Consider the following 23,497-nt stretch of genomic DNA (forward strand, 5'->3'; position numbering starts at 1 on the left):
AGACCTCAGAGATCATCAAGGCCAACCCTTGATCCAACCTCCCCCGCTATGGTTCCCAGCCCATGGCACTGATGCCACATCCAGTTTCATCTTAAAAACCTCCAGGAAGATGAAGAACCTCAGGCTTTTCCAATTTGTAACCCAGAACACTCTGGAGGCCCCAAATAAGAAAATGGGAGAAGTTGGGAGACAACTCTGTTAGAAACAGTGTCAGAAAAGTGCCACCACCCAGAAGCAGGCCAAAATGAGCTGGAGAAAGAAAAGCAAAGAAGGCAAAGGTCTTGCCAAACTTACTTGGACAACGATGGTGCAAAGGGAAATACATGACCATTTGTGCTGGAATTTTAAGCAATGAAAAATGTGCACCAGTTGTTGAAAGCTGAATCCCAATCCACCCAGGAAATAATTTTTCTATAGTAGATACCCCCATTAAAGGAAAAATACTATAATTTGGTTCTGAATCAACTCATTTTCTAAAGCTACAGATACATTTTTATCATTCACTAGCCTGCCTGAATACTTTTTACTTCCTTTGGCAGAGAACACATTGCTTTATTGGTAACTTCAATCATTTTAAAGCTATTTGCTTCAACATGCTTTCAGGAGAGCCTTTGAACAGTCACTCTGGACAAGCAAGTAGAAATTAACTCTGCAACAACAGAGAATCTGGATTTAAGCTACAGCAATTAAAGAACTGAATATTAGAGCATATTGGTTTTTACCTTGTTATGGGCAAAATCCAATAACACCAAAATCCATACTTAAAAATCAAAACAAACAAACAAAAAAGTCATCCCAGAGCCCCACTTTTTTTCAAGTCATCAGCTTTTCAAAAACGAAACCAAGATCAGGAGGAGGATCCAAAACTAGCAACTCTCAGTGTAGACAGTTCCTGACACACAACAGCATCACAAAAACCTTCTTGTTTCACTGCAGGGAGGTGCTTCCTCACAGCCTCTGAGTTCAAGTGGGATGCAGTGCATTGACTCCTTTTCTGCACATTGGCCCCACAAAACATCATCATCAGAACTGGTTAAAAATAAAAAAAAAAAACACAGCCCAAAACACTACTGGTGATGGGAGCCCACTCCCACTTCTTTCCTTCTCTTCTAAGAGCACTCCTCAGTCCACACAAGTCACAAACAGATCCAGAAGTCCCCAAAAGGATGCTAACACTAACAATGGGGATCTTCTCCAGAAAGAATCCTTCCACTGCCAGGCAGGGAAATGCTTCAGTGTCCCTCCCCACCTAGCAAGGGCAAAATGTAGTGACCTGCAGACACCACCAGTTCTTTATTTTAAGCTGTGGGGATAAAATTCACATAAATTTCTCTTTATATGCAAACAAAATAATAGACTCTGCAACATGTTCCTGTCCCAGGAACGGGCACAGAGCCATGAATATCCCTCAGAGCACTTTGGGAGCTCAATCAGCACTGAGGCTTGAGACAGCCCACTGTGCTGCAGAGACCCACTTGCCTACACTGCTTCCACACCAGGATGGGTTTTAGCAAGCTGAGGGGGTTCTGCCGAGGGTAAATAAATGCAAATTTATGTGAAGGTGCTGAGCTGGCACTGTGCTGCTCTCTGCACTGGAACAATGGGGACCAGGACCACCTGTCCTCCCTGCCAGCAACCCAGAGAGAGGGGTCAAAAAACACCTCACCCTTCTCTTAAAAACTGTGCCACCAGGGAGGACCAAAAAGGTTTTCTCTCCAGCACATCTCTGCTTCTGTGTATTCCCACCGGCACGAAAAGACATTGTAAATGTTTTTGCCTTGCTAGATCCACTCAGAGTCAGTAATAAACAGTAGGAAATCATGTTCAACAGCACAGCTTTCTAAATTATGATTATTCGTAGTAAATCACTTTTTACATGTTTCTCCAAACACTGTTTCTCAACACTAAGATCCGTCTGCAGTGAAATGCTTGGTGATTTTAATATGCAAGCCTCCTACGGAGATGATGTCTCATTTTAATTATTGTTTCGGTTTAATGGGTTTTCATTAAATTAGAGGATGGAGCAATTACCAGGGTGAACAGCTAATGTCACAAAGGTAAGTTCCCATGACTATACAGCAAAGGCAGTTCCACTACAGAAGGTGGGAAGACAGTGGGAAAACTCTCCTTTTGCATGATGCAAAACCACCCTGGCTGTACATGCTCATATATTCCTGTCATTTTGATATAAATGTTTGGAAACTAGTTTACAAATAGGTCTCTCCCAACAAAATTCATCTAGCATTTAAAATATTATATATCCATATATTTATTTATATATATATATATTAATCCTTTCAGGAAGCTATTGCAAACCCAGTCCTAAAACTCCAGATACCAGGGGCAGGAGAACTTTGAGCCACTAAAGAAATCACACAGAATACTTATCAAATCACAGTTCCTCCTCAACCAATAATTTAGCTAATGTCAGGCTCTTCGCTTCTTGAAAATTGGCTTGACTTGAGCACCAGCTAGAGTGACCACACTCATGCTAATTAAGTAGTTGTCAGAGCGTCAAAGTCCCTTGTTTGTTTTATCAGCATTTCAAACTGAATTCTGGAAACTGAGAACTCTGGAACAAACAGAGCAGCAGACACAGCACAAGACTTGGAAATGAATACATGCCAAGAGAGAAGGAGGCCACCTCTGCTTCTCCAGCCAGCAGAAGTTGCCTGAAGTGGCAGAGAAACCAAGGTGGCAGAAAGCCCTATAACGAAAAAATTCGCATGGGTTTCCTGCCTCCAGGGCCCTTCCCTGTGTTTTCCAGAGTGCTGGGGTGACCCCTCCAGCAGCAGAAGGATGAGCAGCAGCCCCAGGTGCGTGCACAGCACACAGACTGACTCTGCCACCAAACCATTTGGCCATTACGGAGCAAAATCAGAAAAACTGCAGTGGCTTTGGAACAGCCTTCCTGGTGAGATCAACAGTGATTGCCTTGCTGAGGCTGCACATCACCTGTTACTGAAGGAAGCCACTTGAACTTTTCCCAAATATTTTAAGTGGCGGCTGAGCTCGTCTTCTCAAGGAGGCTCTGTTGTTTCCTCAAGGGATTCACGCTGAAATCAAGACTATTTACAAGCGGTTGATCCCTTAAATTAAATGCTTCGTTGAAATGCTCCAGAAGTTCACTATCACTAAAAGCACATAATCTGCTCTTAAATCATGTGAGTTAATCAAATTACATGTGTTGTTAGTTAATTAGTTCAGGAGTCACTGATTATATCATCTTTCCCACTGTTTACCTACATTAGATAAGGTATCACATCACTGTGTCTATAAAAAGGTTGCTGTTTACAGATTTGGAAAATAAAAACATTTTAACACAAGGAACACGGACTGCGCCAGCAACGCTTTGAACAGGGCCAGTGGCAACGTACACAACACTGGGAAAAAGCACTCCTAAGAATCACTTTTAAAACATGATAATATATACTGAGCTTGACAAAACACGTTCTTGAGCTGCGTTTGTTTAAAGGGGACTTAGGATGGTAGCAGAAGGTTACCTAGAACCAAAAATCAGACAGAGAGGCTACATTCTGCCACTAATTGTAGGTTTGGACTTGCCCCCTCCCGCTATAACTCTAAGACTGTTTGTAACCTAGAAATAAAATATAAGCTTTTTCAACGGAGCATGCAGGGAGACTGACCCATTTATGGGTTTAGGCAATATATAATGATTCTGATTTCTCATTTAGCACTCTTCCTTCTTCCAGGTAATAATAAATACTGCTCATACCTTATGGTAACAGTATTAAAAAAATAAATATTAATCACAAGTACTTCTGAAGTGCTGTAGGAATCCTAAGCTCAACATGACTATGACAGATAGAGTCAACAAGTAACCCATTTCAAAGATGTTTTGGGTACCAGATCCCACTGAAGCAGGAGAAGAAGCTGAATTCCTAAGTTACTTTGACTCTGTTGAGATTCCCAGTCCAGCTTCAGCAAGGACACAGAAATCAGAATCTGCCTCCCTGGTGAAAACCTGGATTCTTGAGTGTGTAAATCAAAATACTATTTAAATAATTCATTAACAGGAAAGTTTCAGCAAAGCAGAAACCTTTGCCTCACTTTCTTCACTTGCAGAGAGAGGTTACTATGCCTAATGCAGCTCACAGAGCTGGCTACACCTACACAAAGGTTTTAATTTCCAGTCATTGTATCACACGAATAATCCAACTAAAGGCAAGAAAATTATCCATAAAGTCCAAAGTAAGCATATGCTGAAGTGCTCTCTTGGTTCAAAAACTCCCAATGACTTGACAGTCTAAATAATTTTTTAATTACTTTTAAAGCATTTAGTTCATGCATTACTAAAATTTTTTTTTTAATTCTCTATATGTGATTTATATAAGCATTAAACAATACGTGTTTCATGAACTAATTCTCCCTTCTGTTTTCTTTCCCTGAGGAGAAAAATCACTTCCATGTTATTGCTAAAGCAAATTAAATCCTGGGTGTCTGTTTTATTTATTAACTGCATGATAATAGCATGAGGCATAATACATTTGTCAGAGCCCTTCTCTATTGAAGTATAATTTCTGCTGTCAACCTCTTTATGTTTATATTCAATATTCCAGTTGTCTTTGTTTCTTGGAACCCACATGAGCACACATTTATATTTTCTCCCAAAATAAGTATAAATGTTGTTGCTGAAGTGTTTCACAACAGCCCCCCAACAAAGACCCATAAATACAGCTAACATTCGTCACCCTCCACAAGTTTCATATTAATTATTTGAGATACTTAAGAATTTTATTTTTTTTTTTAAATGTCACAATAATAACTGTTTTATCTTTTTACACCATAATTATGATTTGGAGCATTGCTTTTCTTATTTCACCCAAGCATCCCACAACTCATGAATAAAATATGACAACTTTGATAGCATCCATTGCTGTGGGTTCATCCGTAACAGCAAACGTGCTTCGGGTACTAAGAGCTCCCTTTTTCTCCATAAGCCTTTGTTTCTGAAAAATAAGCTTTTATTTAAATAGAAATGCCACATGTGTGTATGTGTGTGTCCCCACCTTTTTGCATTTCTTGCTGTTAGCTGTAACACCAGCAATAATGTTTACTTTTTTTTGTTTTGTTTTTTAAATGATTGCATTTTGAAGCGATTGGGATGGCACGAGGCTAGAAGGGCAGAACATCCCATCTGGAAACTGGTACTCCCAAGACATCAAAAAAAACCATTAAAAGCAGTGCCAGCATCAGAGAAAACAAGTTAAAGGAGAGGGCATGACTTAAATATGTGGGCAAAAGTATTATTAAAGAGAAATTATTTTTTTTTCTGCCTTCATAGTTGATCCCAGGGAAGGAAACCTCAATTGCTTTGCCCACTTCCCTACCACAACTTGTCAGCAGACTCCCTTAAAAGGAAGACCTGGGATAAGTGCAGTACATGGTTTCCAAATCACCAGCATTCCCCAAATTATTCTACAAATATCACGCTTTAAGGCTGTGCTACTTCATTTTGCAAACAGCACGATGAACATCCACAGAGGCCTCCACAGACCAAGAAAAATCACGACACGTAAACACACGAACCCCACTCTCCTCCCACGCATCTTGGCTTTGTTATTTTCCCCAGTCCCCAAGAAGAGGCTTTAAAATTTCAACATTATTATTCACAACGAGCCAAAGTGGAGAGGGAGAGAAGCAGAGGCAGGTCTGAATGCCATCTGTAGACAGTCTTTCATCATAGAAGCAATGAGTATTTAAAGTACAAGATCCAGTTTTACACGTGTTTTGCTCTCAGAATATCTTTGCCACGTTCCAGTTTACAAAAGATTTTAAAAAAAAAAAAAAATGAAAAGAGAAAGTAAAAGGAGGAGGCTACACAACACAGAACTAAGCTTTACAACACAAATTTAACTGTTTCAGAAGTAAGTTTGCCAAATGGAAAGCTCCCAGCTTCAGGGGGAGGAGTCACCCATATGTGCAAGGGGAGGACAGACTCTCTAAAATAATCCCTGCAGCTGTGGTGATCCTACACTATTTTTCCTATTTATAGCACAGAGGACCCACAGCAAACTCAGCTGTGACTCTGTAAGAAATGCTACCACAAAGGAGGGAGGATGTGGGACAGAAAGACTGTTATGAGACATTTTTAAGAAACAAAAGCAGTTCTGAGCTACAGTATTACAGTCAGAATTACAGAACTTTGCTGTTTTAGCAGGTATGCAACCTACACAACTAAGGATTTTGCTCAATGTTACGGAGGACATCAGGTGCCAAAACCAATTTTTTTGTCCATTCTATTTAAAAAAAAAAAAAAAAAAGAAAATTTAATGCTCTGTACTTTTATCACTGAAAAGGCCACGAAAGGCAAGGCAATAACATGACCATGAACCAGCACAGTATGACGTGAATTCTTCATACCATTTATGTGGCAAAAATGAAAAAAATAAGATAAAAAAAGTCCCCCTTTTGTCATTTCTACACCCACACTGCAGGTAGTAGGAATAATCTAGAATTTGGCACAGAAGAAATAGGTTGAGGTCTCAAGTAAGCATCTAATTTTTATTCTTGATAGATAGTTCAAGACAGCAGGGGTTTCACCACAGGAAATGGTCCATCCCTGCCTCTTGCATTAGGTCTGGTTATACCTGCCTTTGTGTACTTTTTAAAGGCACAAAATCTTTTTAAAAACAAACAAACAAAAAAGAATCATTTCATGTGTTTAAATTTGTGTGATAATAATTTCAAATTACTTCGTTTTAGGCAAAAGATTTGCTCTGTTTAGAAGTAATTTCTTTAAGTAGGCCAAATGTAAATACTCCTCTCAAATGGATATTAACATATTTCTACTGACAACTGGTTTAAAACTTAAGAGACCACTCTTGGGGTCAAACTGCACCATAATGGACCATCCTGTTCCACTGAGAGCCCAGGGCTCTGACCACACACAGGCTATCTGACAAAATCCTACAGAACAATATTCTTACTCAAGTTTAATACTTGTTTACTAAACAAGCAGTTAATAAAACCTGATTACTTGCAGTGTGATATGACTTAAGAGCATCTGTTTGCCAAAATCTTTGCAGGAAAAGACAATTTTGGTTGGTTTTCTGTTTCGGTGAAGACACAAGAAGCGCTGACTGTTATTCTTACTTCGATCTAGGTTGAATTACATTCATTGTGAGGACCTAGATGCTCACGTGATGTGGAACACAACACCTACAAGCAGTGTCAGAATCTAATTTCTACATCCCCCTCTCAGCCCATTGAAGAGCAGAGAACTTCCTTTCCTTTCTGCTTTCCTTTCTGCTTCTCCTCACGACAGGACTTCATCAACAGGTTGCCAGAAGCATTCAGGGCTTTTAGCATACTACAAAAGTACTGAAGTGCTTATCCCACTTCCCCCTCTGTACTTCCACTCATGGCAAATGAAGATAGACAAGTAGCACAATTATTGTCTCCCAGGAAAGCAAAAATAACTGTCAAGGACAGAGGCAACGTGTGCTCAGAATTCTTTCCTAATCATTACAGACACGATGGAAAATCCAAAAAATGTCAAGTAACAGAAGGCAGCATGACAGCATTCAGGATGGGGTGGGGAAAAAAAAAAAAGAAGGAAAGTAGAAATTGGTCACTTGTTTAATGTGACTGTGGTTCTATGTTATTCTACACTTTACTTAGAAGGGGGGATAGGGGCGTTTTAAAGGAGAATATAGAGCAAGAAACTCTGCAATTATTTACAGGTAATACCTTCCTACCAATATGCTGGATAAATTTTACTCCTAAACAGGTTTCTAACATAATTCAAGCATTAAACAAGGAACAGCCAAGACAGGATGGGTATGTACGAGTATTTTAAAAGCTACCTCTGGGAACTGAGAAAGTTAGCAGTAGTTTATGTATCTTCAAAGCCTCAAAGCATTGTTTAATAATTATGTCTCAGGTGATCTTTAATTTTTCCCACTGAAGATGATTCACCTCACTCATCCCCTCCTGTTTCATTGTATTTAATTTCAGATAATTCCTCTGTTCTGAAAGTGGTTGGTTTTGCCAAGGAAAAAACCTCACACTTAAGACTTTTTCATTGCAAAAAAAAAAATACATTGTGTATACAAAACACATTAAAACATTAGTCATATTAAAATACATATATAATTTATAAGTTAGGCAGTTGTTAGAATTTAAGTATCACAGGGACATCCTGCTCAATGCTCTGGGGATGCATATTCCAAAACCTTTCTTAATTACAGGATCACACACCCTTTTTCCAGAGGGCTCCTGTCTCACAATCAGTGCACAAAGGGGAGAACGAAAGTATTTAACAAACAAGGGTCTTAGGTTTTGCTCTGAACCTTTTAACAGTAAATCTGCCATAGTCAAATCCTTCTCTGAAGGCAGAACACACCATGATCAAGTTAATTATTGCAGTGTAGTATTCCAGCCCTCTACAGATATTAATGAATTCTTCACACCATGATTGTCAGAGGAAAGGGCATTAGTACCTCAGCTTTACAGGTGAACAACCAAAGCACGGCAAAATGAAGGTTCTAAATCACTAATAAAAACACCCCCACATTATCCACGTTTCATCCTCCAAAAACATTTGTTACATATTAACACACTACCACGGGCACTTCACAGCAATACCAAATCTCAACTTTCCGTGCTTTTCCCTATCATGCTGTCCTAGTCCAAGACTGCAGTCCTTGGGTTTTCCATCCATCCCAGAGCCCTGTGCCTCTCTCTTCAGGCTGCTTCTCCCAGGTGCTGTCCACAGCTCCCCTTACTGTGCTCTGCATCCCTGCCCCTCACTCCCCCCTCAGGTCAGAGTCCTTGTACCATCCCTGTCACAGCTTCCCTGCCTGGCCATCACCTGCCTCCTTCTTGGCCTCCAGCTCCTCAACACAGCTTTTTCTCTCCTCTCCCTTCCACATGCCCATCTGAGGCCAATCCCTTGCATCCAGCAAGGATGCCCATCTCTTCCAGCTTCTTCCACGCTCTTGCCCAGCACCAGCCCAAGTCACTCCCTGGCTCCCAGGGGGGACCATTCATCATTGCCACTCACACACCCAATCCTTGCCCCTAAACTTCCAGCTTTATTTCCCTCCCATTTCCAGCTTCTACAGAGGTCTGGGGGAGGGGTGGAAATCAGGACAAGCACTCCCAGATCCCAAAAAGACATCAAGACCTGCTGATGGACACAAGCCCAGAAACCATCTCCGTCAGGGAACTCACAGTTTCCTCCATCCTCCTGGGTGCAGCCAGCCCAGCTGTTGGGACCCTATTCCAATTTTCATTTTAGGAGTGCTGACAAAGGGCTAGCAGCTCCGAGGGAACCCTCTGGCAGCTCTCTAGGATGGTGGGCAGTTGCCACACCTCCTAAGGGCCAGCCTGGAGCTTGGAAAAGCAGGGGGATATCTCATCCCACAGGATGGGGGCGAGAGGCTGACCCACACCTCAGATGTTGATGCTGTTTGTACTGACACATACGGAGGCTTTTTATCTGACAGCCGCTGCCTCTTCCTCATGAGCACCCAGAAACCCGGGACAGGCATCCCACAGGCAACGTGGGGTAAAACCCCAAATTCACCTACCCATGGGGGAAACAGAGCAGGCCTACACAGCATGGCACAGCACAGGCAAAACACCACACTCTGACCGTTAGAATATAAAATTAAAGCTCACAAGGTCAAGGGGCTTGCAGAGTTTCCAGAAAGATAAACCTGTGCATCGGGCTGAGGTGCAAGGACACCTCTGCCAGGGGAGGTGCTGCTGGTTCTGGCCACTCCCCACAGCCCCACCTCTGTTCCCTGAACAGCCTGGCTGGCAGCACCTCAGGGAAAGGATATTTCAGAAGGAACTGTCCCAAAGAATGGGGAGCAGTGGGGCACCGACAGCCTCAGGAGGTGTGCCCCAAAAACCCCAGCATCCCAGCAAGATGGAATATTCAGATACCATCAGGCATGGAAAAGATACTAGAGCTACTCTCTTCTACAACCACTGAAGGCAGAACTAAGATTTCCAGCAACCCATGTTGTGCCTTCCTAATTTTTTTGCTACCATAAGAGATTGCTGTTCTGTAAAAACAACACTGTTGATACTTAATATTTGCTATAAATATAGCAGGAGAGATCCCACAGAAAGCAATGACTCTTGTCTCATTATCTCATGTCAAGAAGGACTAATGCCTGAACACTAAAATTAAAGTTTATCTCTCCCACTCACTGCAGCCCTCCCACCACCCACCCCCAGAAGAGTAATCATATGTTTCTTCCCTGAGCCTCTTCTCATTCAGCCCTGGTTCTTTTGGGAGCTCTGCAGCTCACACACCTCGCAGGTTATGCTGGCACAGCTGAGCTCAACACTCCAAGTGGATTAAAACCTCGGCCACAGCACACAGGCCACCGAGACTCGGGTGAGATGATGTTCACGCACGGAGGAACAAAGGCAGCAGCCTCCTCACCCCGCCTGTGAATTCACTGAGCCCACCTCAAACCTCCTTTCAGTTTGGCACTGCAAAACCAGACTTCTAGGACTCAGACTCCTGGAGTGAGATCTGGAAACACTTCTACTCTCTAAGTGAGGAATTAGTCTAAAAAAAAAAAAAAAACCACCTCAGGATTCATAAAACACCGAAAGAAAACACCAACAGAGAGGGTTGCACTTCATCTAGAAGCTCGAGAGAGACTTCTGGGAGGCACCTCTACCTGCCTTAGCACTGTAGCTCTGATCTCTCTTTGGCCTGAAGCAGGACAGTCCTTTTGTTTCAGGAACTCAACGAGTTTCGCTCTCTTTCTTCTCACAAAAACATTGCCTTTCTCTGCGCTTTAAGATACTTGTTATTCTTTCACCTTTCCTGTTGGAGCCTGGGCTGCACAGAAGAGAACTCGGCAGTCACTCGCACAAAGCGGGAATAAGGAGCGTGGCTGAACTCTGGGCTGCAGGAGCTCCAGGCCAGGTGTTCCTCTCACAAATCCACTGGTTGTTTAATGCAGGTCAAGGAAGAAAGGACTATATATCTTTAGACTTCTAACAGTACTTGGTGGTTTCTTTTACTGAGTGCTAAGCACAGCATAAGTAGTAAAAAGACCATTCCTAATTTAAAGGCCAAGTTGAAAAATACTGCCAGCTCACTAGGAAAGGAAACAGCAAAGTCTTAATAAACTTCTAGAGGGAAACTCTTTTATAAGTAAAGGCTTCAAGCCTCTGTTAGCTCAAAAGAGATGTTGTGAGAAGAATTAAAAAGAAAGAGGCATAGCTGACAGGTTGTAAAAGGAATAAAATTTTACTTCCCCAATGAGAACTGAGCATAGAACAAAAGTAAGACTGGTTATTAATCACTGGGCTCAGTCTACCTAGAAATAGGATGGCCAGTTAAGCACCTCCTCTTGCCTTATTTATCATGAGAATTTTTCCCTACCACTGAACTCAAGATCCTGCCAAGTCAGGGTCAAAACAAGCCCTGCTTCCCTGCTATCTGAAACAGAACAGAACAGAGCACTATCAAGGGAGCCATTGCTCCCTGTTTCTTGATGTACTAAAATTTACGCCGTTCTAGGATTCTGATCCTGTTCATTTTTTTTTTCATGTTTGTAAGATACCAATTTACAGATGTGAGACATATTTACAGATGTCTTTCGTTCAATGTCTGTAAGATGTTACTGTAACACATTAGGTAAACAATTAACATTTTCAATACTTTTTTTTTGAGGTCGATTTCCCTCCCCCCACCCTCCCCACCCCGAACTGTTTCCTTCAATTCTTTGGACTCCTGGTTGGAGGTGAGGAGATGTGGGTCAGACACCAGGATCTTGGGTGCCTTATTTCCCAACAGCACTCTAGCCAAGAACCTCCACTCACCCTCCTTCCTCCCTTCGTGCCAGAACAACCCATCTGCCCACAAAGACATTTTTCCCCCCCTGCTCTGGTGTTGACAAATTAATAAAATTATAAGGATCCCACAATTTGAAGAATCAGACTGTTTGCAGAATTGCAATTATGAGTTAGAGATCTACATTTCTTCTAATTCACACTGTCAATACTTAACACCGTGTTTTTGATTTTCTCATCTCCATTTCACAGAGGATGAAACTGAAACATACAAACAATGGAACTGATCGATCAAAAATCCGGCTGAAATACTCTAATAATCGAAGTCCACGCCCAACAGGACCACTCAGCTGACTACACTTAATTATAGATCTCTGTGCTTTTCTGAATTAGGAACAGATTTGCTTGCCCAAAGGCAACCTGCATCTCTCAATTGCCAGTTTGTTTCTACCACGCTGTCACATAATTTGCAACAGAATTGAATGCGTTTTTTTGCTTGTAAAGCTGCTGCTCACAGAAATCTGAGCTTTGGTTGCTACTACCAACATTATTAAAAAAATCAGAATACTCCACCAGCTTCACTGAGATTGTGTCGGACTGAAATCACAAACTCTCCGGGGAAAAGAATCTTTCTACATTTTCTCTAGGATAAATTAAATCATGACATCACTCCCCAGAAACTCTGTAACAAACAGTGTGCTGCTTACTGTAAGAGAGCTAACACCACTGATCAAAAATGTAATTAAAAATAACAGTTTCCCTTTCTCTTGTGCCTGTCTTCATATCACTACACTTCTCCAATTCCTCTTTTTGCCTCAATGTAACAGAAAAAAAAATGGTCAAAACTTATAAAGCTTTCTGTTTCAAAGAGTTTAATCGACAGAAAAAGAATCTTGCTTGGGAGAACAAGCCATATTTTCACTACCCTTGGACACACAATTGTTCAGGCTGGGGAAAAATTACCATTCCTCTACCTTAAAAAAATGTAAACTTGCTGGGACACACAAAAGAACACTCTCAGTTTGAACAGCTCCCTTACAGCCATTTTAGAAACTACATCTTACAAGACAGCAAATGATCCACAGGGAACCTTTGTGGAAGCCCCGAGCCCCGATATGTCGCTGTCAAAGGCAGCAGGCAAAACTATCCCTATGAAAAAAAAAACCCACACGCCAAAGAACATAAAAACTGCTCTTATGTGCTAAACTAGGGAATCCTTGGCGGTGAAAGCCTGGAAAGAGGTCTTCTAATGAGGCTCCACGTTCAGCAAACATCCTGCCAGAGCCTCCAAGGCAACCCTGGAGCAGTGGGATGCAGCAGGGCACAGCACACCCTGACTACTCACACATGGGGAAGGACTGAGCAAAGCAAAGCTGGGCTGAAAGGACCACAATTTGGAGGCTGGGATAGCTAGTCCAGAAGGATGCAGTAATTTCGAAACTAACCACTAACTTTCAGTCTTTGCTCTGGGAGTGTCATGTTGGCCAAGTTTTTCTTGTGAATCTCCGAGGGAGAAAGTATTACTTCTAACTTAGACGCAGCAGTTGTCCACACACTGCCCCAAATTCTATATTGGTTTTACTGCATGGCAAGATAAAAGAAAAAAAAAAAATCAAAATTAAGTATGTCCTGGTTCCAGCCAAGGGACCTGGCACACAGCCAGACTGTAGCTGTAAAGTAAGTCACCTCTGTTAGAAAAAGGGAATTCATTCAGCTGTTGACATTTAACAAATAAGAGATATGAACAAGAAGGGAAGCAGACAACAGGGCAGCCTCAGACTTCCATCCCATCTGACAGTCTTCTCCTGACCCAAGGGCTGATGAGCTTAACTGAAGAAAGCAATCTTCCCGAGCCACCTTCCAGGAAGTTTCACACTAGAGGTGATATCCAAGCACAGGGCTATTCCTGTGTGCGTTAGCAAAAAGAATTTCTGTTGTGGGAATTAAAAAAAAAAAAAAAGCTTTATGTACCTAACTACAGCGTTCAAATTGTTTATTCACTTCATACAGTGCATTTTTGTTTCTTGCTTCCCATAAGCATCTATCCTTCAGTTCATATGAATTTTATACATTCTACCTTTTTTATCTTATTAGTCCTGACTAAGTTCGTAAACTACAGGCATATTTCTCCAAGGAGAAAGGAATAGAATATCCATAACATCTTCACCATTAACCTTTCAAAGCTACTTGCAGCATCAATGGTCTCAATCCATGCCCTGACAGACATCTCGGACTTCTTTTGCCTACAGCCCTGACCACCAGCAGTGGCACCACGGTCAGTGGGGAAGGAGGGACAGGAGGTGCTCCAGGCACCAGAGCTGAGACCTCCTGCAGCCCCTGGAGGAGCCCCACACCAGAGCAGCTGGATGCAGCTGTGAACCTGTGGGAAGCCTGTGCTGGAGCAGGGTCCTGGCAGGGACCTGTGGATCCATGGAGAGAGGAGTCCACACTGGAGCAGGTTTCCAGGTAGGACTTGTGGCCCCGTGGGGGGACCCACGCTGGAGCAGCCTGTGACTGAAGGACTGTCCCCCTGGGAGAGTGACCCACATTACAGCAGTTTGGGGAGAACTGTTGCCTGTGGGGTGGACTCACTCTGGAGAGGTTCGCGGAGAACGGTCTCCCATGGGATGGACCCCACAGAGAGCAGAGGAAGGACTCTCCTCTCCCTGAGCAGCAGCACAAACAACCTGTGATGAACTGACCATAACCCCCATTCCCTGTTTCCCTGCACCACTGGGGTGGGGAGGTGAAGTCGGGAAGGAGGGAGGGGTAGGGGGAAGGCATTTTTAAGGTCTGTTTTTACTTCTCATTGTCCTGCTTTGATTCTGTTAGTAATAACTTCAATTAATATCCCCAGGTTGAGCCTGTTTTGCCCATGACAGTGATCACTGAGTGATCTCTCCCTGCCCTTATCTCAACTGATGAACCTTTTGCCATATTTTCTCTCCCGTCTCCAGTTGCAGAGGGGAGTGATAGAGCACATTTGGTGGGTGCCTGGCATCCAGCCAAGGTCAACCCTCTACATCTGCTCTGACTCCTAAACTAGCCTTGGCCAGACAAAGAATGAACTAAGATTACAGACTCACCTCCTTTATTATTTACAACAAAGTCAGTAAGCACTGCAAATCCAGAACTAAAGCTAAATGAGATCATAATCATTTGCCTTCCAAAAACAGCTACAGAGGACAGACATGAAAAAGTGAGGCACTAATATGCACAATTCAACACTGAGTAAAGCACAGTAAAGAAAAAACAAACAGAGGAAGTCTCCACAATAAAAACGTTCCCAATTGTGCTTTAATTCACATGTTAATCTCAAATTACATAAATGTCTTTCTCGCCTAATAAGCATATTGTAGCAACTCAGTGCTTCCACCCAACAGGACATATTGTCTCTTAACCTAGACCTTACTTAAAATACATCATAAAACCACATCCAGAATTTCACTCACTAAAAAAACACAAAAATCCCAACACCATTTTAAAACCCTTCACAAAATTATCTTAGAACACTGAACGAAGGGCAGGGAGGAGGAATCACAATTCAGAGTGACTTATCCTGTCCCTGGTACTCAGCTTGGGCAGTTAAATACAATACTGTTCTATTTTCCCACTTCAGCAGCTTTCACGAAGCCAGTGAAAGACTTGCTACGTTACTAATCAGTGTCAACACATTAAATGCTTTCTCATAGTTACAGAGTTTTAGTTGTGTGTGCCTCTGCATGTGTATAAACACAGAGAGAACGAACACAAAAACACAAGAGTCCACCCCTTGGAATCACTTTCACATATTTAGTCAGAAATAAATATTGGGGAGTACTGAAAACCTACCCAGAAATACTTCCCTAAATATCTCTAACCTCAACCACCTGACAGCACACACAAAATAATGTCATCTGCATTTCAGGAAAGCAACAAGAACTATTTCCAAAAAATGAAAATTAAAGAAAGCAACAGTTAAGTAAGACTACCATTACAGGGACTTGCTTAAGCATCAAAGCTTTTATGAGCTCATGCAGATAGAAGAGAGATAAGAGATTTGAGGATGTTTCTCTTACCTTGGAATAAAAATGCTTTGCTGGCATTGTGTAGTCCTGAAACCTGTGTTACCCCAAAGGTTGTATTCACAAGATCCAGTTCTGTGATGATATCAATTTGTAAGTCAGGATCCATTCCAAACCCTACAGCTGTTGGAGGCAGAGAGATCAATTTTTATTTCAAATCAGGTAATGAAAAGAATGGAGAAGAATATCTAGTATAGACATTTCTAGTACCTTCCCACTCACACTGTATACAGTAATTACTTATTAGACAGTACCTCCACTGCAGGAGAGAGAAGATATTCTATTCCAGTTCTTTCAATTAAACTATTTCCTTTTTCAGAGATTTTACTACGCACATGTTAAAACATTCTAAAACTGATACATTACTCCAGGATCTTCATAAGGTTAAAGAGCAATAAATAAAGGGAAGCATAACCACCTATGCAGAGTGATGAGAGGGATTTGCAGCACTCATCTATTGGCCACGCTATTTCCAGGGAGACGTAAGGACTGAGAATTCCTCTCACATTTCATGCCTTGCTGTGACCAACTGATCAGGGCCACAGCTCGTGGTCTGCATGCAATCCATTTTCCCAACTGGACAAAAGGACCCTGGAGGAAACAGGGTAGTAGGGCAAAAGAACACCATCCTGTAATCTAAGAGCCTGGGGTGACTCACAAAATTGTTTGATGCTGCTTTAGAAGGGCACCTCTGTACCTCAGCACAGTTGGCGCCTACAGAGTGTGCAAGAACCACCTACAAACAGACATTCATTCACCTAAACCAGCAGCAGCATCTCTGGGCTGCAGAAGCACCTAGTGAAGAAGCACAAATCTAAAGCCAAAATTTAGAAAATGCTTATGCTCAGGGGGAAAAAAAAAAAAAAAAAAAAAAAAAACCACCACCAAAAAAAATGGGCACTCATCGATCTAGTGGAGACCTGATGGGATTGACAGAAAAGACACAGACTCGAGCAGTTTGAAATTGCCACATTGAAAAGCTCAGGCCAACTTGCTGGTTACAGCACACCAAGTTCATTAAGCACATCTCCTTTCTCTAGGGATGGGGAGAGGCCAGCCTGACCTCAGTGTCTCCCTCAACACAGCAATAAGTGTGACACGAGACCTGTGCCTGAGACACAGGTCAAATATCTCGTGTGGAATCCAAACACTTTCCTAATGAAATTTTTCACTAACGTCATTAGTAATGGGAACAGGCTCCAAGAATGAAACCCTGACGCAGCTGAAGTCAATGGTAATAGTCCCACTGACTTCCATGGAGCAAGGACATTACCTGTAAAGCACGTCCAGATTGATTTCCACTGAGTGGACTTACATTCAGCTCGAAATTGATTGATTTGTTATTCCAGGACTGCACTTCTGGATCAGTTGAGCAGCAAATACTCTAGTTTGATTCTTTGAAAGGCTCTGAGAAATTACTGAGGTGTACAGAACGAACACGTTACGTGTACTACTCATAAATCATCTGTACTACAGCACTTAACTCCTTTCCTCAAGGATTAAAACTTGTTGGAAAAACGTGTTGTACTAATGCAGAGGATTCTACTCCACAAGGGGCAGAGTAGTAAAAAATACTGAAAACTAGGTTTCTAGCAACCTTACTCTACAGGGAAAAATTAGATCTAGAGGTGTCTGATGGAACTAAAGCTCCAAGAGTGCAGAATCATCCGTACGTACTCAGTGCTTTCATAAGCAGAAAATTAGAATTACAGAATACCAGAGAACCCAGGCAAACTTCTCCAAAAGTAAAAACTTCCCAGATAACCAGCAACATCATCAGGCTTCTAGTACTATCTTTGACTTACACCCCAGACACTCGGGCAGTGAACAACCACAACTGACACTGAACACGCTGACGGACCAAGAACAACACCTCCTGGAATAAACACCAGCTTCAAAAACAGAAAGGCATTATTATTTCTTCTAAGGTTTTCATGAGAAAAGCAGCACAATGTAAATTGTGTGAACCCACCTATCAGGAAAGACGGTGTTTGCTGTCCCTGTGAGGAACAGAGTATCCCGTTCCTCACTTGAAAGGGCAACATCTATTCAAATCAGATCAGCAATAACCCACTTATATGAAGTGAGGTCGAACAGGTACTAAAAACTTGCTCAACAGAAAGGACAACCTATGTCCAGTAAGACAAATCTCAACCCCATTAAAGTAAGTGAAAGCTCTGTCACAGTCATCAACTGGGTGAGGACAGAAACCACATCGAGCAAGTATAGGCACTCCCATAAATCACAGTAGCTCCACTGCTCTATTAAAACTGTTTATTCCAGCCTGAATACCCAAGGCTCAACAAGTATACATCACTGTAGCTGCACAGGCTTCGATTTATGCCAATGAAGGATCTTGTGTGACAGCTTCAGTGTGCCCCCTTCCAGCTTTTAAAATACTTTCAAAAAGCAGAGACTGTTTCCAGTGTCACAGTAACTATTTAGCAAGATCCTACACTGCTTAAAATACCTAGTCATTTTCCTGAGCTGGCTCTTCAAGCTGCAGCAGGCACTCAAAAGCCTAGTTAATAATTAATAAACAACAAATCAGCAGCTTCAGTATGACAACCAAGTCTCCTTTTCCCCTGTGGTCTCCACCAGTCTATCAGAAAGAAACCACAGGCATATCAACCGCACTTGCATCTAGTATTTTATGCTGTCTCTCCTCAGTGGAACAAGCAGCTGCAAATACTGTTTCTTTCTGAAGTAAAAATTAAGCATCAAGCCGTCTGCTCTCACCGGAGAACTGTGCAATGCCTGGGTCCAATTCCGGCTGATGTTGCTTTCAATACCTATTTAAAGTAATTGGGCCATTCCCCTTAAATCAGTGGCTTACACAAGCAACACTCCAAATGATTCAGTCAGGTGGGCGGGAGTAAAAATCATCTCAGGACTCGGTGGATTCGGCCCAATGTGAACTGAAGGCACTACAGTAGATTAGAGGATTAAGCCATATAATTATGAATGATGTCACCAGGAAATCCCTAAAAGAAATTAATTCTGCCTTACTAGCTCCGACAGCTTGTATTCTCCGCTTGTGCCTTTATCACCTACACCCAAGCACCAGCAATCGTGCCACGCTCCATCTAGCTAATGTGCAGCCATGCAACATATGCAGCACATTTATAATCTCCTCGACATGTATAACGTGCCATTTGGGGATGGAAAAACTTTTACTTAAAGCACACTCAACACAGTCGAGCCATTTCCACGTACCCATGTGCAATCATTCAAACGGTAAGGAGGAGGCTCGAGAAGAGGCATTTTGCTCTCTCCTCTCACAACTTCAGTGGCAATTGTTGCACACAAAGAACTTTCAGAGTAGTGGAGTTTTGGGTCCTACTGACCATTTAAAATCTCCGCATGCACTATCAGGGGTAACACCGCTACGAAAGGGACGGGTGGTGCTTTCTTTCAACTATTTCTGTGTAGCATCTCTCTGTAGATTTTAATGAGGTAATAATTACTGTAAGAATTTAACTATAAAACGTGAATTCCTTTGCACTTCTGACAATTGCGACAGGTAATTTCCCTGAGAATAGAGCTACAAGCACCACGGAGAAACGTCCCCCTCTCACCAGCTCCAGCCGAGGAGGAGCGGTACCCGGGGACAGAGAACAAAGCCTCCGCAAGGGAACAAGAAGCAGTACTTGGGTCGCGCAACGCTGTAGAGAAAACGGGGCGGGCACGGCACCGGCTGGAATAACGCGCTCGCAGCCGCATCCCGGCTGGAATAACGCGCTCGCAGCCGCATCCCGCCCGTAACGCGGGTACCGCGGGCAGCGCCTCCCGCACAGAGCCCCGCTCCGCCCGCCGCCCTCACTGCTCCGAGGGGCGCAGCCCTCACGCCGCTCTCGCCAAAACTTTCCCGCGGCCGCCCCGCCGGGGGTCAGCGCCCGGCGGGTCCCCCGCGGGATGCGCGGCCGCAGCCGGGGCGGCTCCCGGTCCCCGCCGCCTCCCCGCAAAGTTTCCTCCCGCTGCCAGCGCGCTCCGGGCGGCGGCCCCCCGGCCCTCACCCCTCACCCTCACCCCGCGGCGCGGACCCCAGCCCCGCAAAGGACCCTCAGCCCCGGCGCGGCCCCTCACCTGCCCCGGCGGCGGCCGCACACGCCCAGAGGAGCAGGAGGGGACCCATGGGCGCGGTGCGGGGAGCGGCGGCGCCCGCCTCGCTCGCTCCCTTCCCTCCTTCTCCCTCCTGCCGGCGGCTGCGGGGCCGCACCGAGCCGAGCCGAGCCCAGCGCAGCCGAGCGCAGCAGCCTGCGAGGCGCGGAGCGGCTCCGGCGGCAGGAGGGAAGGCGGCGGCGGCGGCTCCGCCCGCTGCCCAGGCGCGGCCCCGACGCCCCCGCAGCGGGGCTTCCCGCCCGCCCCCGCAGTGACGCGCGGGGGCCTCAGGCCTCGCCAGCGCCGCCGCCCGGCCGCGCTCCGGAGCCCCGCACACCCGCTCCGAGCCCCGCACACCCCGGCTGCTTCCCTCCCTGCACCGCTCGCTGCTCCCCCGAGGGGTGAATCTTTCCACCCCCCCGGGTGGGTGCGAGGTGATGCTGCGGGAGCGCCTTTCCTCCACCCCACCCCACCTTCCCCCCCGCCGCCCCGTCCTCATCCTTCTGGGCGCGAGAATCAACCCTCATTAACTATTTAGTCGTGGTAATAATTCATGCGCCGTATGAATAAACAAAAAGAAGTTCTGGGATGTAATACGGGAACCCGCGCCCTTCCTTCGGCTTCTCGCGTGTCCTTGCTCAACTCGAGTACCTAACTGCGTTTTCGTGCCTCTGAAGTGTAAAGGGGAAGTAAAGTATTTAATGGTACTTGTGAGCCATATCAGAATCTGCTCTGACGGCTGTTTTAAAAGCCGTTTTCAAACATTTCTTCCCTCCAGCCCTTTAATTTGGCTCGATTCTTGGCAAGAAACTGACCACCGCATGCCTCGGTTCTCTGCAGTGACTCTTCCCTGTCGAACACCTGATTTCAATTTGAAGGAGAGATTATTGGCCCCGATGACGTTCCCACCCTACTGCACAGGAGCAGAATGAGATTTCCAGCTGATCTAGCTTTGCTACAGTTCAAAACGAGTCATTTCAGCTGTGAAGCCCGAGGATCGTCCTTCCCTATTGCTTTCCCTCATCGTGGTTTGGTTTTGCACCACACAGCCATCTTAAATGTGAAATAATAAACTGTGCATTTGGACAAAGTTAGGATGACACCATACAAATCATGCCCATCTTAAGGGGACAGTTGCATTCACACACGTTTACATTGGCAAGAGCAAAGACTCTGACTTGGCTGCCTAATTACTTAATTAGTAGGATCTCGGGAAACAGCTGTTCCTGGCTGCAAGCAAGGTGATGCACTCCAGGAAATCTCCGGGGTGGCCATTCCAAATGCACCTCAGTAATTTATCTCCAGTGTATCAAAACAACTTTCTTTTTTTTTTTTTTTTTCCAAATACAACTTTTTAGCTTCTTGCCTTTGATGAGGATGCCCCCCCCCCGTTGTCAGCCCCACTCTTAGCCACGGGTCGTGGGGAGAAGTACATGCAAGGTATGCAAGTGTATGTGTGTGTGTACGTGGATATGCTACATAACCATAGCAACGAGAAAAAGAGGCAATGGTACATCAGCACGTGAAGACACACCTCTCTGATTCCACCCTGATAACATCAGTGTTCTGCATAGCATGTACTCTCTTATTTAAGAGATTTCTTTCTGTGAAACAGGTCTGTATATCCAATTCCTGTTAGCTTAGATCTGTTTGTGCTTATCTGGTAGTAAAACCACCGTCTATCTACACAGCAAACTGAATGTAATTCAAGCCAAGTTTTCTATTTTCCATTTGGTGCGGAGTCTAAAATGGATATATAATTTAAACTGGTCATGGCTAGATTCTCAAATAGACCTGATTTATCTAAATCTGTATTAAACACTATTAAAAAAAAAAATAACCTACTTTGTGTACATACAAAGATTTGCTCTATGTTAACAGCTTTAAAGCACAGCTTCAAACACATCTTGAACGATCTCATGGATAAAGAATGTCCTAACCATTCCTCATTTACTCTTCTGTTCACTAGAAGCATTCAAAAGCCCACAGGTACTGCAGAAAATAACACAAGCAGCTTGGTAGGAAGCGCTCTGGAAAGAGCTGATCCCACAGATGTGGCTCTTCCTCTAGTCCAGCTCAGTGCCCAGAGGATCACACATTCAGAGAGCATGAGTAATCTTACAAGCATTTTCAACTGACCAGGGCAAATGGATGGAAAACCAAAAAATCCCATTCTTGCAGCCAACACTGCTCTTGCACCTCCTCTAATGGCAACAAACCATCTTCCTTTATCACCAGAAAAATCTGACCTTCTGATGTGACCTTGTTGCAAGTATGAATAGCTGAAAAGCCTGGCATTCAGATAAGAATTAAAACTGTGTTCCTGAATATTCATAGCAATTACAAAAAAATAAAAAAATAAAAAAATCTGATGGCACTTTTGCAGGACTGAAACGTTAGTCCTGGCAAGCGAGCTGGATTTCAGCTCAGATAACACTCCTGTGAAATACTGCTCTTGCACTCTCGGCTGGTCATCGAATGCTTCTTGATTTTGACCTAAATTACTGTGAAGTTGCTAACTGTGTGGTGTTAAACTGTTAGTCCTGCCAGCCACAAAGCTTGTGACACTCTGTAGTTCGATGAAGGATTTTTGAGTAGGTCCAGTGTCTCTCTGGGCAGTTGTAAGGCTGTCTGCGTGCCACAGCTAAAAGGCAATTTTACTCCAAGTGTATCTGAGTATGTGTGGGCTCGGTTGCCAGAACTGCAAATGCTGGGAAACTGCAGTGCTTCCACCTGGAAAAAAGAAAAAAAAAAAGAAAAGAAAAGGGAAAAAAAAAAGAAAGAAAAGCAAACCCCCATCACCTCGTAGCTCGTGGGGTAGAAAATCTCCATTCACGAAGAAGGCTCACATCCCTGGAAAGCCTGGCTCCACAGGGATACTTAAAATCCACACGAGTCAAGTTTGCTTTGCTGCCAGTAGAGAGCAAGAGTTAACAGCAGCACTTACACCTGAATATTATGAAAAAGAGTAGGCGTAAAATGGGGGGATACTATGTGCCACACCTGTCTTATACACTGATAAATAATTGTAAAAGGCTATATAATAAATTCAGCAGGCTGAAAGTATCCATGTTGGGGTTTATAATTATGTAAATGACTAACAAATGCACTGGAATGAAGCCTTACAAAGAGAAATCATTTATCTACTTCTGTACCCAGTCAGGGAGCAACACCTACAGCTTTTTTTTATTATTATTATTCCCAAACACATGATCAGCAAATTTTTGAGGCCTGAAAAGTCTAAGCTAAATTTTAAAACCGATTAATCTGTTTGGTGTAAGATATGCCCTTCAACCCATACTCTGACCTTAGGAATTTCAGCACCAGAAGAGTAAAATTATTTCAAATTCAAGCACACCTGTGAGCTCTGCAATAGAAGATCTGCCTTTCTTCCAGGTGTTAAGCAACATACATTGGTCTAAAATGTGGCCATGGTGAATCCATACAACCAAGTTAAAAAGGCATGGATTTTTACCCATTCCCACGAGTTTAAAGATTTGATGCCATAGTGCTTAACGGTGACAGCAAACAACTGTCTC

At 43.6% G+C, this 23,497-nt stretch overlaps 1 protein-coding gene across 3 annotated transcripts in view; it reads right to left on the bottom strand.

Annotated features, from left to right (window-relative positions):
• Positions 1-20,139, bottom strand: part of NELL1 (neural EGFL like 1) — a 264,862-nt gene extending 244,723 nt beyond the window's left edge. For 2 of the 3 annotated variants that reach the window (XM_050335664.1, XM_050335663.1), the window contains exons 1-2: positions 19,944-20,139; positions 15,852-15,980 (exon numbers count right to left, since the gene is read on the bottom strand). In XM_050335664.1, the coding sequence (XP_050191621.1) occupies positions 15,852-15,980; positions 19,944-19,992 (178 nt within the window). In that variant the 5' untranslated portion in view covers positions 19,993-20,139. The remainder of the gene's footprint in view (positions 1-15,851; positions 15,981-19,943) is intronic. The other variant, XM_050335665.1, reaches the window with a different exon arrangement.
• Positions 20,140-23,497: the final 3,358 nt, after the last annotated feature.

The sequence above is a fragment of the Myiozetetes cayanensis genome, unplaced genomic scaffold, assembly GCF_022539395.1.
Source record: "Myiozetetes cayanensis isolate MyiCay16 unplaced genomic scaffold, myiCay2020 scf6-25, whole genome shotgun sequence".
Lineage (NCBI taxonomy): Eukaryota > Metazoa > Chordata > Aves > Passeriformes > Tyrannidae > Myiozetetes > Myiozetetes cayanensis.